This window comes from Macaca nemestrina, chromosome 4 (assembly GCF_043159975.1).
Source record: "Macaca nemestrina isolate mMacNem1 chromosome 4, mMacNem.hap1, whole genome shotgun sequence".
Classification (NCBI taxonomy): Eukaryota; Metazoa; Chordata; class Mammalia; order Primates; family Cercopithecidae; genus Macaca; species Macaca nemestrina.
Genome location: NC_092128.1, coordinates 59,555,908 through 59,574,002, shown reverse-complemented (window position 1 = coordinate 59,574,002; position 18,095 = coordinate 59,555,908). Strand labels below are relative to the sequence as shown.

Sequence of the window (18,095 nt, the reverse complement as noted above, 5' to 3'; positions counted from 1 at the left end):
AAAATCTTTCAGCCATAAATAGTGTAGGCGTAAGAAATGAGACTGAATCCAACCCCAGATTATACCCTTAAGTTGATTTCTTTAACCTCTTTTTGTAAAAACAAAACACCAACCTATTTCGATGGGTATGTATGACTTAGTCTCCCCTTTTAAATTATCTAGTTAAAACACCTGTTGGGTACATCAGTTAATAATGGTGTTGTAGTTATTAATTCTTTCAACATAAGATATAATTGTTCACTAAGTTATTCAACAGATATTTACTTTGACCAGGCCCTGTCTCCCTAATAGAAGTAAAAATACCATTTAATTGCATAATTGCAAATGCGCACATGAAATAACATAAGGAAAGAAGCGTAAGAGAGGACATAAGGAAAGAAGCGTAAGAGGACTGAGAGGCAGTATACAAGGAGACAACACCCAGCCTGTATTACCTACCACTAAGGTGGTAAATACAACCTACCACCTTAGTTCTAGCAAACTGAAAGAAATAGGGTATATTTAAAAAAATGAAAAGATGCCATGAAAGGAGAATAAAGTGAAAAAATTAAAAATAAACATGTGAACTTCACATTCTTGCTTGTGCCCTTTAATAGCTGAAGGGCTATGCATTAACAGCTCTGAACTTGAAATTCAGATGTCTCCCAATACAAGCTCAAATCACACCCCCTAGCATTTATCCCTCCCGTAAATGTTTCCTTGGTTTCTTTTGCCACTAAACTCCCCAAGGGCAGGATCTATGTATGATATTATGTTTGGATACACACAACCTTTGACACAGCCCATAGCAGACAACAGCTAATATTAAATAAATCTGGACTTAGGCATTAGAAAGTTAGAGGCAGATGTATTTTTTTAATGTAGTAATGCAGCCACTTGGTGGGGAACACTACTGAGCCTTTTCATTCATGAAGATGCTTCACTGAGGCATTTATTCCACTGGAGGTGGGAGCACCCCAGGAATGAGGACTTTGCAATTAGAGAAAGAGGACGCAAGAATTAAGACATCTTGTGGCATTTGATAGTAGGCATGCCACATGTGAAAGCAGTTGATAGCTGACTGACATCACAACCAGCAGAGAACAAGTCATGTTAATGACAACTCTACTGGTTTGTGGTTTTCTGCGTAATTTTTTTTTTTTTTGGCTTTGTGGCTATCTAGAAGTGAGAAACATTTTTATACCTAATTATATGTTTTCATAGTTTTATATATTGAAATGATTTTGCAATACATTTAAATCAATATTAGGAACCCATAAGAATTGTTTTCTTAGGGATCCAGATACTATTCAACTTTGAGAAAAGTTCTCCCAAACTCTGCTCATGAACATGCCTGGGCAGGACTGGAAACAGGTAAGGGTAGAAGGGCACTCCCTGAGACAAGAACAACATAAGCAAGGTTATCAAGATGGAAAAGCAGGGGAAGTTCTCACACTGTGGCAATGGAGAATCATGGGAAATATGGAAATGCAGGGTGGAAGCCAAACCACCCAGGCTCCCAAATTCCATGCTAATAAAGAGAACAATATTCTGTAAATAACCAGAGCTACTGACGACTTCTGGCCAGTTACTGATACAATCAAAGCTGTCATTCTGGAGGACTGATATAGACTGAAGGGTGGGAAGTACGCAGGGAGGAAAACCAGGTAAGAGGACATTACAAAAGACTAACTTGTGTAAAAATGGAAAAACGGAGGATGATGGATGGACAATGCAATGCAATAAGGAGTAAACAAGGCTTGGGAAATAACCAGATGTGAAATCACAGGAAACTATGCCAAAATTGAGATGAATTAGCCTACGATAACAAAAGTTCTGTTTACTTACGAAATATTTCAGTCATATAAAAATATCCAGAAAACAAGATAATAAACATCTCTGTGTCCAGCATCCAGCTTGAGAATTAAAACACTGCAGTACCCTGGATGCATCCCCCTGATCCAATTCCCTCTCCGCCTCCTCAGAGGTAACCAGCACTCTGAATTTGATGTTTATCCTCTCCTTGCATTTATTTACACTCTTCCTTTATGTGTTTGTACCTATAAACATATGGCATAGTTCTGAGGATTTTTTTTAACTTTATACGAATGTGTCATAAAGCATATCACTTTACAAAATGCATATTTAACTTAGCACTGTTATTGAGATTTATCATACATTCACTTTCTCTGTATAGTACTTCATTTGTGTAGTTCTAACACAGTATTTCACTTTCAGTATATACCCTCATTTATTTATTCATTCCTGCTCACATATTTATTCACTCCTATTCACTCCTGATGATTAATAATTTAGTTCTTTTGAAATTTTGCTGTTACTAACAATGTTATAGTAATTATTTTTCCTGGTACATGTACAACACTTTCTCTGGAATCCATACCTAGGAATGGGATTATCAACTCAAAGGTATGTATACCTTTACTAAGTATTGATAAAGCTTTACCTAAAATTGTTTTACCAATTGATGCTTCCAAACAAGAGTACATTTAAGCTGTCAAGTCAACATCTGGTATTGTCCGGTTCTGAGGGCATCTCACTGTAACCTGCACTTCCATGAAAATAGGTGGTATACAGATGGTATGCTGTTTGGTCCCACTTGGTTTAGGGTATGTAGGTCTTCAATGCTAACATGAATTAATCAGTCTTGTCTATCGTAGTTTCCATTTTTTCTACTCGTGTAACAAATTCTTCTCTACTTTAGTTTGTACATCCTGAAGGCATATAAAATTAAGTGAATTTTAAAATGCCTTGTTAAAACCACTCAAGGAATAGTTATATGGGCCAACAATTTAAGGCTTTCTAAATCCTCTCATTAACATGAAGCAAAACAATCTATCTAGGTGAAAAAGTAACAAGATCAAAAAGTACACGAGGAAGAGGGAATATACAAACATGCAAGGTATTACAAGACAGGTTCTGATGAATCTCAAAATGGAGCACATTAACTTCTTTAGAGTATATAGTCCTTCTACTGCCCCTGGGCAAATTTAACTTCTTCAGAGTATATAGTCCTTCTACTGCCCCTCAGCAAATATAACTTCTTTAGAGTATATAGTCCTTCTACTGCCCCTCAGCAAATCCAAAATTGCAGATTACAGCAACAATGGGAAGCCATTTTTACCCATCAAGTTAGTGCAGATAATTACAAGAACACTCAGTGCTGACAAGGGTAAGGTGAAACACAGCAGCTTCACATGCCTCCTGTAGGGACAGAAACTGGACCATTTAGGGGGAGAAAATCTATATCTATACACATCATAAGCCTTAACATGATTCAAAACTATTAACCCAGTAATTTAAGGAAATAATTAGGAATACAGGCAATGATACATGCATAAAATTTGACAATTCCAGCACAGTACATGACTGTAAAAGTAGGAGACATCAATTATCAACATTAGTGTGATTAAATAAATTATGGAATATCTGTAAAATATTATGTAGCTACTAAAGTTGGGATTTACAGAAAATTTTTAATAAGTAAATACTGAAGCCAGAAAAAGTGTAAACTTACATTTGCAATACATCAACCATTCAAAATATACTGAGAAAAGAAATGTACTCAAATGTTTGCTTCCCTAAATGTCCACAGTATAGCTGTAATATTTTATATACAGAGAAGCAGCATTTGAAAATAGTTAAATACCAGAACAAAAGAAAGCAATTCCTGTATTTTTCCTACACCGATACTGCATATAATTAAGACTATTGAGACTGCATTGGTATTAGTAATACCACATATCAATCTCAAGACTCAACACCTCAAAATATGTGGGAAATATATTACAAGGAAGTTATAACTATATTTTTACCTCAAAAGATCTATCAAATAAACTGGAGATATTAGTTGTAAACATCCACATAATATTTAGTTATTAAAACTATCATAAATCTAAATAGCTAATCCTAACTATCAGAAATAAAGACAAACCTTTATACTAAATCATTTCTAGAATACAACTCTTCAATTCTAAAACATTAAAGTTTGGTTATCAACTTATTTCTCCATGGATATGAACCCATTCTAGAAATTCTTCAAACTGGTTTTTAGCTTATACTTTTAAAAGTTAAGTTGCTTATATGACAAAATCATTCAGATGCTCTAATTTTCTAAGTTTTTTGTTTTAATTTTAAAATAACATTTTTTTTTCACTGATGGACATAAACATCAACATATACCCAAATACAATGCAAAATCTACACAATTCTATGAATTACAAAGCCTAAGTCCTACCGATTCTCCAAAGGGGACCACTATTAAGATCTTTTTGAGAGTTTTATATTTTTCAGAATTGCTCTTTCTATACTACTTTTTAAATTACAGTTCAAGTTATTTCAGATAGGACTGCTAAGTCTACAATGGACATTTGTCAGCTGACAACCTTCCAGAGAATTAATTCTAAAATTCCAAGCATCACCATGTGCACAGTATGAATTACTGTGGAGTCCATTTACTTAGTGCTTAGCTCTGAAAGTCTAAAATAGTTTTTGGCAAAAAGCAGTAAAACTCAACTTGACCTATAAACTGCATTCATCTAAAACATCGTTAAGATGATTTACTACAAAGGCATATTAAAACAAATGAGAGAGTAAACCTACAGCCCAATTTTTACATTTAAACATAACAACAACAACAACAAAACATATTGTTTCACCTAATGGTGAAATGTTCCAATAATGTGTTATGTACTTTAATATATCAGCTTCCCAAAGACTTCCATTCCCACATATTTAGAAAATGCAGGCCACAGAACTGGCATTCTATAAATATTTGTTGAATGAATTTACACATGTTTCATAAGAACCAGATGTCATAACTGCAACTAAACCCAACCAGCAAATGATACTATGATGAAAGCAGAAGCTATAGAACACACGCTGTAATCACAAAATAGTTCTTATTTTGCAATTACTTATCACTAAACATGAAGGATAGTTTTCTAAGATCAAAACTCCCTTTTAAAAGTAATGGAAATCATGTTGTATGCACCACCTACAGATCAGAAGAGCTGAAGTGAAGGAAAGCAGCATGATTATTTCAAGTCCAATGACTGTAAACTTAATCAGAGTTGGCAACTGTCTCAGTCAGTGAAGCCTGCTATAACAGAAAACTATACTGGGTGGCTTAAACAACTAGCATGTATTTCTCATAGGTCAAGAAGCTGGAGATCACATCACGGGGCCAGACTGGTGTGTCTCTTGGAGGGCCCTCACTGAGTACGTCTCATACGGTCACTTCTTGGTACAAGCAAGAGAGCTCCTGTGTCTTTTTTTTTAAAAAATAAAGACACTAATCTCATCATGAAGGACCAGCCCTCATGACCTAATCTAAGCTTAATTACTTCCCAAAAGCCCCATCTCCAAATACTATCATATTGGGGGTTAGGGTTTCGACCTGTGAATTTCAGGGGCATACATTCAGTCTGCACCAGCAACTATATTTATGACAAAGGAGTTTTGTCACAAACATTACCAGAGGAAAAGTCAGAGAAACATTATTATTGGGGCTCTTTCAGCCTGACCTGAATAATCATATCATCAAAAGAACTCCACTTAAAAAACTCTTGCCAAATCATAAAAGATTCATTATAACTAATTATAGTTTTTGGTCATTCCTAAGGAAGTGGATGTTTCCATGTAAGATGATACCGAATGGTTTCTCTCAAAATGCACTACTAAAACAAGTTTCTAGACTAACATTAGAAGTTTAACTATAAAACAGCAATAATAAGAAGTGTGATATATGTGTATGCATGTACGTGTGAATATCTGAAACATGAATGTTTACGCTGTGCAAGGCACTGTTTTAAATACTTTATACTGATAAAGTGATAGTTTTCATGAATGTGGCAAAGGCCAGATAAGACGTGAGAAATGCTTATGAAATGGATAAACGGAAAAGAACCAGAGAAGATCACCTCCTCTAGGACGGTGAGATGGACTGGACCGTGGCTCAGCAATACAAGCACCCCGGGAGCCTGTGAGAAATGCAGAATCTCAGGCCCCAGACCTACTCAATGAGAATCTGCATTTTGAAAGTTTCAAAATTACTTCTATGCATAGTAAAGTTTAACTTTAAAAAGAACGAGCTCTAAAAAAATAAGGTCAGCACATGGATTGCAGCAAGGACATACAGTAGGAATAACTGTGGGAAAAAAAAACACAAAAACCTAACTTCAGAGCCAGACCCAATAGAGAATGTAATATGAGAAATTCTTGAAAATTATTAAAGTGCTTTTTTTCTCTTTTGCATTTACATGAATAATGGGAGAAGAGGCAGACACTGGTGACATCCAGACAAAAATGGAAGAGTACAAGTGGCTTACTTTCCTAGGCATCCTGTGGCAGAGCCTGCAAGCTTGGGAGCTATAGGGCATTCAGTTAGGAGCAACTGCAGAAGGCAGATGGGGAAAAGAGAGGCAGAGTCAGACCGGTATCTTAATCTCCTCTCTGGGCCAAAGTTGAATTTTATGTCAGAGACGATGAAGAAACTGCTAAAGGCAGGGTGATCTGTTTGGGTTAAGAAAGTCTCCTAGGCAGCAACACGTATCCAAGCAGTATGATGAATTGTGGCTAAGCAGAGGGAATGCCTGAGCTGACCTTTCCCCAACACCATGGGACCTCTGTGGAATGTATGCAACATATAATTTTCCTGATGCTCGAGATAACCAGGGAAGGCAAAGCATTCAAAACAGCTGAGAACCTGGCTACCTCATACTGACTCTACAGGAAAGGGCTGCCTGGGAAAAACCAAATAAGGCGGCCACAGCATCCACGAGACGGAAAGGAAAACTGCAGCCAACGCAGGGTGTACAGGATTCACACAGACAATGTACTGCTTAATACATGTTCACAAATAAAAAATTACAAGAGGACACAATTTACCGCGAGGCAGAGTCAAGACACCAGAAATAACTGAAGCTCAAGAACTTCAAAAACAGTTTTTCAGACTATGAAATAGGTAGAGTATAATGAAAATGGCTTTGAAAAAGCCAGAAAATAAAGTAGAATAACGGATACTTTTTCAAGCTAAAGATGAGAAATGGTTTTTAGACATAGAAATTTCACCACTAAAATGTAAAGCTCAATATATCAATAGGCAGATTAGTTATTACCAACTAGATAAAAATGAACCTAGAAAATGTGTAAGTAGCACAAAAGGATAAAAACCACAAAGAAGTTACAAATAAGTTTGAATGAGAAGCCCGACCTTCATACAAAAGGAACTCCAGAAGGAGAGAAGTACACAGGAACAGGCACCACATTACCTCTTTAAAAAGTATACAGATTGACATAGATTGATAAGGTTACATGACTGCCTATTTCTCAATACTTCTGTATCAATCAGAAAGTCAATAATTTAAAGCAGAAAGTAATTCAAAGAGTGATTAGAAAGTGAAAAAGGAAAAATATGAATGCTGCCTATTTTTCTGAAGATTCTGAAAAGTTTAAATTAAAAAACAATAGATTAAAAAGTACTTAAGGGGTGTATTACTTGGATTTTATCACTTTTAAAGCTAGGCATGACTTGAGACCAGGACACAGGAGTCTTTAAAGCAGTGTGAAGACGCTAGAGAATCAGGTGGATGGAAAAAGGTGCTGGAGGCAAGAGAGGATGAATGGATGGAGGCAAGTGCACAGTGTTGGTCTTGAATTAGAGGAGCACCATCTTAGAGTCCCAGCAACTTTACTGACCAGCATTACTTTTTACAGTAACAAAATAACCCTTGCATACATTTCTTGATCTGATTGCTGATTAATGTGCTCAGTTTGTGAAAATGTAAGTGAGCTAGTACACACGGACCAATTTTAAGCTATACTGAAATAAATGTAATTCTTGGAATTAGATTAACTTCGGAACCATATAAGAAGGCAGTTTTCTTTTAACTCCTACTACATTATATTGATTTTTTTTTTTTTTTTTTTTTGAGACGGAGTCTCGCTCTGTCTCCCAGGCTGGAGTGCAGTGGCGCGATCTCGGCTCACTGCAAGCTCCGCCTCCCGGGTTCACGCCATTCTCCTGCCTCAGCCTCCCGAGTAGCTGGGACTACAGGCACCCACAACCGCGCCCGGCTAATTTTTTGTATTTTTAGTAGAGACGGGGTTTCACCGTGGTCTCGATCTCCTGACCTTGTGATCCGCCCGCCTCGGCCTCCCAAAGTGCTGGGATTACAGGCGTGAGCCACCGCGTCCGGCCCATTATATTGATTTTAACTGTAGGTTTACTTACAAGTTCCATCCCTCTTTTGTTCTTCTTCCATCAAGAACAAAATTAGTAAGCCTTCGGCAGCAGCTGTCAAATAAGATTTATGTGCCCAAACAAGAAAAATACATAATATAGATTAGTTACTAGAAAAAATTCTGGACTGTACTTTAGTGAGGCAAGGGTAACAGGAGGAGTTTCATACAATTCAAGATGTAAGTCTTAAGGAACTCCTTTTACAATTTGTTAAAAGGCACAAATACTATCACAGATTCAATGATTCACTGTTTCTCTACCAAGGTTACCACCACTTTTCAAGAGATGCTTCTCCTCAAAGTAAATCCATTATAATCCTGGAGTTCTATCTGGAATCTCTTTGAGTCAACAGTACAGAAAGTTGTTATAAATTCCTCTGAGAAATAGCACCATCTTTTGAATGAACTCAATGTTTCATAATTTACACGAACAGCTTTATTTCCCCCCAAAAAAAGAAGTTTGCAAGAAATCACTTCACTAATTCTAAAAATGGATCATAAAATGAAGAGAAAATTACTTTTATAACATTTGTAAAGTCTTCTGATTACTTAAAGTGCATTCTCTATGGAATTCTTAACACAGCACAAATATTTACCTGGTCTAATCCCAGTAAGGAGGCTGTTAAGATAAATCCAAGTCCTTCAAGGAGGTTACGGTGGGATTAGAAACTAATGTTTAAAACTGAATTTATACTTCTTGAAGTCTTCACTATATATATATATACATGTACACACACACACACACATACACATCCTTGCTAAGAAAAGCCAATAAAAAGAATTTAATGTCTATGACCATAAATGGATGAAACTGCAAGGGAGGGCTGATTCCAGAGAGTTTCTAAAGTATTTATAATAACAGCCTATAATTATTAAGAACGTATGTACCAGGTAGTATTCTACGTACTTCAGATGCATTAGCTGACTTTGTCCCTAGCCCTATGAAGCAGATATATTTATTATCCAGCATTTATAGAAGAAAAAACCAAAGCTTAAAAAATTTGGTAACTTGCCCAAGACCTCATGGGAAACCTTTTACCATCAGAGTTCGAAGTCAACTCCCCTTTCCTATCTGGAAAGTCTTTCTACAGAGCTAAATAAACCTTGGAGGGGAAAAAAATTCCTTAGACACGGAAAATGTTTGAAAACTAAAGACATACATAGCAAAGTCTCTTCTAAATTATAAGTTTCCAGACAACACAAAGCTTATAACCAATCGGGGTTAAATAGTAGGTTCAGAAATACACGAAGGAAATTGACAGATTTATAACCAAAGTAGTATCTGAGAGGCAGGCTACCTCCACCTCCGCCCCGAAAGATCAACAATGAAGTCCCAATACTGACACTCACCTCCCCTACCCAGTATCTATTTTATTCTTTTTCTTCCCCATTTGACATTATGAGGACTTATTTTTATGTATATATTGTACTTCCCCAAGTAGACTGTAAATTCTCTTAAGGATCTGGGAAGGCTAAAGCGTAATTGGACATGAAAAGCATAGAACACACTTTACAAATGTCACCAGTGACCATTCTCACCACATGAGAACAAGCAAGACATAAAGAAGAGACTGGTGGTGAGCTTCTGAGCAGCCTGCTGGCTCCTGAAAGCTGAGGTTTACTAGATTCACATCATCCAGCGTGAAATATAGAGTTGTGAGTATATATTAAATGCCTCATTGCAATAGTGTATGCATTTTAAGAAAAAATCTAAATAACATGTCAAGCAGCAAGGCAACAATACTGTTAAAAATAAAGTTCCCAAAATATACAAATATGAAAATCACATTTCACTCTACCACTTATTTACCAAGAATCATATTTTTTTGATCACGTAACAAGATGGTACCCAAAATTAATTTGCTTTTTAGAACTGTTAGGAATAATGTAGTAGGTTTTCATTACTCTAATACAGCAAGATATATATATATATATATATATATATATATATAAAACTCAAAATACCCAAAGCACAAAGAATATGTACCAATTTTTTCCTTTAAAAGAAAACTAGTCAAAATTAATATTCAACAATTTATCAATTCATTTAACCGACAATTATGAAACGGCTACTATGCACCATCCCATCAGGTGATAAGTCTGACAAGATTCATGTTCTGATGGGGCCAATGCCATAGAGAAAGGCAACAGACAATAAAAAATAAAAGTACAAGATGATTTCAATATTATTAGGAAGGGAGAGGAAGGAAGACTAATTTAGACTGGATGATCAGGAAAAACATCAATGAAGAAAAGGCAAAGAAGAGCTTTATTCTTTCACGTTACGACCTGAGTAACACCATGGGTTCCATATGACATGTAAGAAACTGGTGCTTTTAGTGTTACCATGATAGTCACATAAATTATGAGGGACGGGAGAATGTAAAATTACAATCATTTTGTACTCTCAAAAGTTATATATATCCATGAAGATAATGGGAAGTGTGGTGCTGCTATAACACCTAAAAATGCAGAAATGGGCAACCGGCAGAGGCTGAAAGAATTTTGAGGAGCGTAACAGAAAAAGTCTAGGTGGCCTTGACATACTGTTAGTAGAAATACGATGTTAATGTCTCTCCCAGTGTGGGCTCAGAAGGAAGTGAGGAGCCTGGTATATGAAACATTATCATCTTAGAAAACATGTGAATTATCATGAACACACTATTGCTAGATGCATGGACCTTAAATCTGCTGCTGATGAGGACTTGGATGGGAAGAAAGGTGAAACATGTTACTAGAAACTAGAGGAAGGGGGATCCTTGTTATATACTGGCAGAAAACTTAGCTGAATTAAGTCCAGCAGTTATATTGAAAGCAGACCTTATAAGCTATGAACCTGGACACTAAGATGAAGAGATTTCCAAGCAAAGTATTGAAGATGTGGCCGGTTTCTTGTTTTTGTTTTTTCTTGCTGGTTACAGTAAAACGGGAGAGGAAAAAAGTGAAGTAAAAGAATATGAAATGAAATAATGTTGTCAGACCATCATAATTCCACAGGCAAGAAACAGGCTGATAAAAGTAATAAGCAGCATACAAGTGCTACCACCCTTGATTAGAAAAGAAGGATGACTCCCAAGAGTGGAGAAGTTCAGTATCCAGAGGGTGGAGCAAAGAGTCACATAGAACTATCCCCAGCCCTTGAAACCTAAAGGAGTTTTGAAAGCGCTCAAAACTTGTGACTCCTTTTTTCTTTCCATTTAATGATAACCTATGCCTGACTCACCATATTCTGGGAGCAGATAACTTGTTTGCTAGTTTCACAGGTCCACAAACAGAGAGGAATTTTGTCCCAGTATGGATTAAATCCAGAATCTCACCCATTCCTGAGTTAGATCAAGAGCCTAGTTGAGATTCTGCAGTCAGATGTGGCTGTATTGGGTTGAGACTTTCAGAGATGTTGGGAGAGGGTGAATGCATTTTGCATGCAGGATGGACACCAACCTTTGGGAGCCAGAGGACTGACTGTGCTCAGCAAAATAATGGTCCCCAAAGATAAATATGTCCCAATCCACGAAACCTGTGAATATGTCACCTCACAGGGCAAAATGAATTTTGCAGATGTGATCTTGAGATAGGGCTATTAACTTGGATTATGTGGGTGGGCCCAATGTAATTACAAAGCTCCTTCCAAGTGAAAAGGGGAGGCAGGAGAGTGATGCCACATGAGAAAGACTCCACCAGCTATTGCTGGCTTTGAGATGGAGAAGGCACCATGAGCCAATGAAAGCAGGCAGCCTCTGAAGAGGTTGAAAAAGGCAAGGGAATGGATTCTCCTCTAGAATCTCCAGAAGAAAAGAAGCCCTATGGACAACCTGACTTTAGCCCAGTGGAAACCTTTCTTGGACTTCTAACCTCCACAACTGTATGACAATAAATTTTGCGTTAAGTCATTACATTTATGGTAATGAACATTCATTTTAAAATTACTTCTGCCCTATTTCCATTAAGGTTTTTAATTGGCACTCACAAGTTAGGACAGAAAGCAGTCCGAGCACTAAAAGATGAGGTAGAGCTGACCTTAGTTCATGAGACTCAAATGGAGTTTGGGATCTGAACTTCACCGTGTCATACTCTGGGGAGTCATACATTGGTTAACGGCATGCCAGAACATGTGACCAAGAAATCTGCAAATACACTCAAATACACTCAAGTCTTCCCATGTGAATTTGTTGTACATAGAATTTTCCAAGGCAGCTAGAAATTTATTACAAAATAAAAATTAAGGTTGTGGTTGAATACACAATTTTTGTTTAAAAAAATTACAGCAGTCTTTTTCGGGTTTAAATAACATCTATTAAATTCTGTAAGACAGGCATATTTCCTATCACTGAGACATTCAACAAGAGTCATACTTTTTATGCATCAAAAATTGGGGCCAAAAATAAAAATCAGAAAATGAGATCCACCTTTACAAAAAAAAAAAAATTTGCAGGGCAAAATCCCATAATTGCAACATAGCAGACCCTCCTCCAATGAATATCCATTATCATTTTCACAACTTTAATTTATCAAATATAATGACTGTGAAAAGCTCTTATAAATATGAAAAAAAAATCTTAAACCAAACAATTTGATTTTAGATGCCATGTGTTCACTGTGGTCATCACATAATTTACTATTCCTTTTTTGTTTACATAATTTGGCTGGGCAGTTATTTGCTCTCATTGATAATGAAAACAGCAGAGGAAAAAGTTTATATTCCAGTAAGAAAATTTTACATAATTAAGAAGTCATTTTACACATGATAAAATAGAAGGGTTGTTAGGAATTCAAAGAAAACCTACAAAAGTTCTGCCTTTAAAGTGCTCACAGCAGTAGGAAAATAGGCTGGGCAGAAGGCTAACCACCACCAGAAATCAAGTGCAAATATGCTTTAATATATGCCAACAGTTTCTGTTTGGAGGAGAAGGGTGCCCTAAGGAAAAAGTATAAGGGTAGAGGGAAGCCAAGTCTAAAAGATTTTATTCTGCAGAAAACGGAAAAGTCAACAAAGGTTTTTGAGCAAGGAAGCAGCATGATACCTACAGTAGAAAGAACAGGCTAGAGGGAAAGACAAGCAGGAAAGCCTACTGGAATTAGGCTGCCAGAGGCAGTGAAGGAATTGAACTATGAATATGAAAATGAAAAACGGAAGGTACAGAAAAAATCACCAATTCCAAAATACACTAAACCACCTGTGGCTTCTTATTAAAGTAACTGCTAATATAAGGTACACCACGAGAGAGAAGCACACAACCCATACTGAAATACCGGGTCCATTTATTCAAGGAAATGGGCTTTCTGATATCTAAGATCCTAAACCAATTCTAAGAAAGTCAAAGCAATGAAAAATCAAAAGCCCTGCAATGCCAAAATTTCTCAACTAGGGGAAGTCACAGGGCAAGTTCAAAAGGAGTGAAGATTAAAGATGCAGCATCCCAAAGAGCTGGCCGGTGGTCGCATTAGAAAAATATCCACCAAACAGAAGAAATCCAATCCCTCAGCTCATTTTCTCCTAAACCTGGAATATTCAAACCAAGCTAAAGAAGGAGACAAGGGTGTCGAATTTTGTATATGAGGGTGAGTGGAGCGGAAGGAAGGATAGTGAGGTGGAATAAAGGAGAATACTGCTCAAAGCTTTGGAAGAGAAAATTAATTGATGATCATTTATTTGTATATCATCTCTTATGTTCTCAAAACACATAAAACATTTAGTAAGTACCAGTAGTACACTACAGTTACCTACTGAAATAAAGCATAAGCTTAATCTTACTGCCCTTAGAAGGATGATAAATTAAAACATTCTCAAAGATATAATAAAAATAATTTCCTCAACAAGTAGGCATTATTAAAAAAAATTCATTATTACTTACTTCTTTAAAATAAGTTTCTGTATTAAGTACTGTCATCCTAATAAGCATAAAAACTAAACCAAAAAGACAAACAACCCAAACTCTGGCCTAATTTCCTTAGTGCCAATGATTAGATTAGGTCCTCTTTTTTTAAGGCCTAGTTCACTGCTCAGTATATTGAAATACCTCTGATTTAAATCATATAGACACTCAGTGCCAAAATCTTTACTAACAGTGTGCAAGTCTCATATCTAAATTACTCAGCCCCACTGTCTAAAATGACAATACATTCCTTAAGAAAAAAATACAATATATTTACAGACTGTCTTTAACTTTAGAGTTTTTATGCCTTAAATTTAAAAAACATCATTTGATGAGAAAAACAGAATAAGTGAAAAGGAACAAGATCTGATGTAAATGGCTGTGATACTGGTTATACGTTACCTAGAAACGTTTTTACATTTCTAGTTGATTCTGCTGCCGTGTTTTACATGGAATTATTTCAATGAGCTGCTTATACATATGCTTTAAGGATTCAAAAAAGAACCAAAGGTCACAATTCACTACTAAAGTCAAATTAGGAAAACAATGTCTTCAAACATTCCAAGAATTGAATTTCTGGAATAAGTAAGCCAGCATTCTGTTTACAGGACTAGGGTGCTGGAACTCTGGGCAAAAGGGTAGAGTAGACCGGGGATAAGACAGAGCAGAGTGCTGGGCCAGCAGGACAGCCAGGATTTCCCAAGAGGTAGGGAAAAGCAAAAGACCAAAGCTAGAAAAGACAGCCGAAAGAATTCAGTCACCTAGAGATTGCTAAAAATCATTCTGAAGTATTTCTAATGGTGCTAGTACTGGTTTAACGAAATAAGAATTCTGGTCAGGCGAGGTGGCTCACGCCTGTAATCCCAAGACTTTGGGAGGCCGAGGCGGGCAGATCACCTGAGGTCAGGAGTTCGAGACAAGCCTGGCCAACATGGGGAAACCCGGTCTCTACTAAAAACACAAAATTAGCCAGGCATGGTGGCACGCACCCGTAGTTCCAGCTACTCCGGAGGCTGAGGCAGGAGAATGGCTCGAACCAGGAGGCGAAGGTTGCTGTGAGCCGAGATCGGGCCACTGCACTCCAGCCTGGGCGACAGAGCAAGACTCCGTCTCAAAAAAACAAACAAAAACAAAACAGAAATAAGAATTCCATAATTTCTTCTGAAAATAAGGCCTCTGCTACATCTCTCTCCAAACTCACTATGATGACTGTAAAGATTCACCTTCTGATTCTATATTATACATTCAATTATATTTAAGTGTTATGTGGTCCTTAACTAAGGCTGTATATTGCCCCCAGAGGACTTCTAGCAATATGTGGAAACGCTTTTGGAGCTCATAGGTTGGGGGACTGCTATTACCATCTAATGAGTGGAGGCCAAAGATGCTGCTGAACATCCTACAATGCACAAAAACAACCTGCACAACAAAGAATTTCCCGGCCCCAAATGCCAACCGTGCTAAGGTTAAGACACACTGATCTCTTCTGAACACAAGCAAAAGCCTCCTCCTGGGACCTTTATTCTAGTCCATCCCTAACAGTCACCTAATTAAAGGACAAAACACCACGACCAGATGATTCATTTCTCAATTGCTTTAAACATGGTGGATGGCTGGCTCAAACTAAGAGTCACACAGAAATACACTGAAACAACATATCACACCAGGAGAGCAAAAACTGCAAGAAAAAAACTTTTTAATCCTTTTATTTCATATCTATCTCACATTCAATTCACAAGAGAAGCAGATACACTAACCTCCTCAAAATACAGTATTTCTTAATAATGTAAAAACTTAGGCAACAGCATTAACTGAGAAAGACTTATGTTGGGGGCGAGAGGGTGAAAAAAGCCACGCAGGTCTTTAAAATGCAAAGTTATTTCACAGTTTACTTGCAAAATGACTCAGATCATTATTACTTTTAGTCATGCCAACTTTGCTGCTCCCAAGCCTACTAGTAATGGAGAAAAAAAAACCACCATTTTTTCTGCAGTCATTAAACCAATGAAACAGAAGCTTACTGAAAACAGGTTTGTGCAACATTTCTTTTTTATTATAACTGGTATAAAAATAAAAGCAGTCCTTGGAAATGCAAATGAACATTCTGAGAAATTTTTCATCTAAATACCTAGAGTGTGAGAAGAAAACATGCAAACAAAAGAAAACCCTAACTCACAAATCTTAACCTGTGACTATTTTCCTACTGCTTCCCTCAATGAAAACCCTGGTTTACTCTTTTTTATTTTCTTCCCTATCAAACATTTGGAAAAGACCTCCACGTAGCGTTTCACGAACAGAACAGTGCGAAGAACAAATAAAAGCCTTGCGTGTACCTGGCAAATCTCATTCATCAGAAACGGTGGCAGCGGAGGGAGAACCGTGTTGTCTGGCGTGACCCTCTCGCTCCTTTCACAGCAGTTTTCACCACTCGAGTCTTGCCTACTACTAAAGCAAAGCTTCCCAACCCCACTTGGGTGGCTTCCATGCCCCTACAGCAAGAAAAATCAAGCATCCAGCGCAGCCTTTCCCCAGCGCAGGCGGAATGTAATCGATGCTCCTTGACCACTTAAGGAGTCGCCATAGGAAGTTAACAGGAAAGACATTTCAGCCCCATCTCAGAGACCCCACAAAAGGTGCACTGATTTCACCAAACGTGGCACTCTGGGCATGAGAAAACCACAGTCGAAACACAACCCACACCTCACACGAAGAAGGGTTTTCCGGGAGGGGGCTGGGGACGGCGTGGGGGGGGTGGTTATTTTCTAGCCACGAATGCCCCTTCGTCTTTGTAAGGCTGAGCTAAACTTCAAAGCAAAGGGTTTCCACAGGACCCGCCGCCTCGGACTCGCGCCTGGGCTCTTTGCTGGGTCGCCGAAGGCATCCGAGAGAAGTGACGCGCCCGCCCCACCACGGGGAGTCCTCGCCCGCCGGGGCGGAGGGAGGCCGGGCACCCGGAGAGGAGGACCCGCCTCGGCTGCGCACCGCCTGACCTAGCTCCCGCTCGGAAGCCTCCTCGGGCGCTTCCTCCCCTTCCCTCCGGGTTTCCAAACGCCGAGGGCCGCGCAGCGGTCACCGCGGAGCGCCGCGCCCGGTCCCCCGCCGACCCGGGGTCCCCGACCCGGCCGCCCTTACCAAGCAGCAGCAGCTTGACCTCGCGCGCCGCCTTCTCGCCGTCCTCGCGGAGGTTGCGGTCGATCATCTTACTCCGCTCCACCGCCGCCTTGTCCTCGGCGCTCAGCGTGCAGCCCATGTTGCCGAGAGCGAGAGCCTGCCGCCGCTCCCTCCGCGCCCGAGTGCGGGCTCCAAGCACAGGGGAATCCTTTCTCTCTCTGAGCGGGCGTTCGAACGCCTCCCGACGGGGGCCACGCCACCCCCACCACTTCCTAAGCGGAGTCGAGAGAGACGCCGTCCGCAGAGGGGCAGACGGCAACGCGCGGCTGTTCCTCACGGCCAGGCTCTGCTTCCCGGTGCGGCTCAGCGCCCCCAAGTCTCCGGTTTGGGGTTTTGAAGCTCTGGGTACAGTGGCTGCTGCCCTCCCGCCGGTGGCCGCGCCGCAGCCTCGCCAAGCCCAGCCGAGCTCGGCCTCCGCGCGCCGCCGCGGCCCCGCCCCTCCCGCCACCCCGCGACCACTCCCAGAGCGCGCGCCCGCGCACGTGCCCTTGGACAGCGCCCACTCGGAGGGGCGCGCGCGCCCCCCGGCTCCCTACCGCGGCGCCGCGACACCCCCGAGGGCCCGGCGCCCCCTGGCAGCGTCCCCGGAGCACAACACTGACCCGCGGGCCTGTGGCCTTCTGCCCTGGGCGGGAGTGGGGTAATTTCTTTCCGTTTACTCACACCGACGGAGCTGTGCGTACCTGCCCCTTCGGGTAGGGGTGGGAGAGCTGCCAAAGTTGCCGAAAAAAGCCAGTTCTGGGCGTTTGAGCATGCCCAGCGCCGGCAGCCACACAAGGCTTTTCAAAATGCAAATCCCTGTCGGCTGGCTTT

General features: G+C 39.5%; 1 protein-coding gene across 2 annotated transcripts in view; it reads right to left on the bottom strand.

Annotated features, from left to right (window-relative positions):
• The window catches only part of LOC105475385 (G protein subunit alpha i1), an 82,177-nt gene extending 64,500 nt beyond the window's left edge, over window positions 1–17,677 (bottom strand). Inside the window, exon 1 of one of the 2 annotated variants that reach the window (XM_011730583.2) lies at window positions 17,244–17,677. In XM_011730583.2, the coding sequence (XP_011728885.1) occupies window positions 17,244–17,361 (118 nt within the window). In that variant the 5' untranslated portion in view covers window positions 17,362–17,677. Of the gene's footprint in view, window positions 1–16,444; window positions 16,794–17,243 lie in introns of those variants that run through there. The other variant, XM_011730584.3, reaches the window with a different exon arrangement.
• Between the last annotated feature and the right edge of the window lie 418 nt (window positions 17,678–18,095).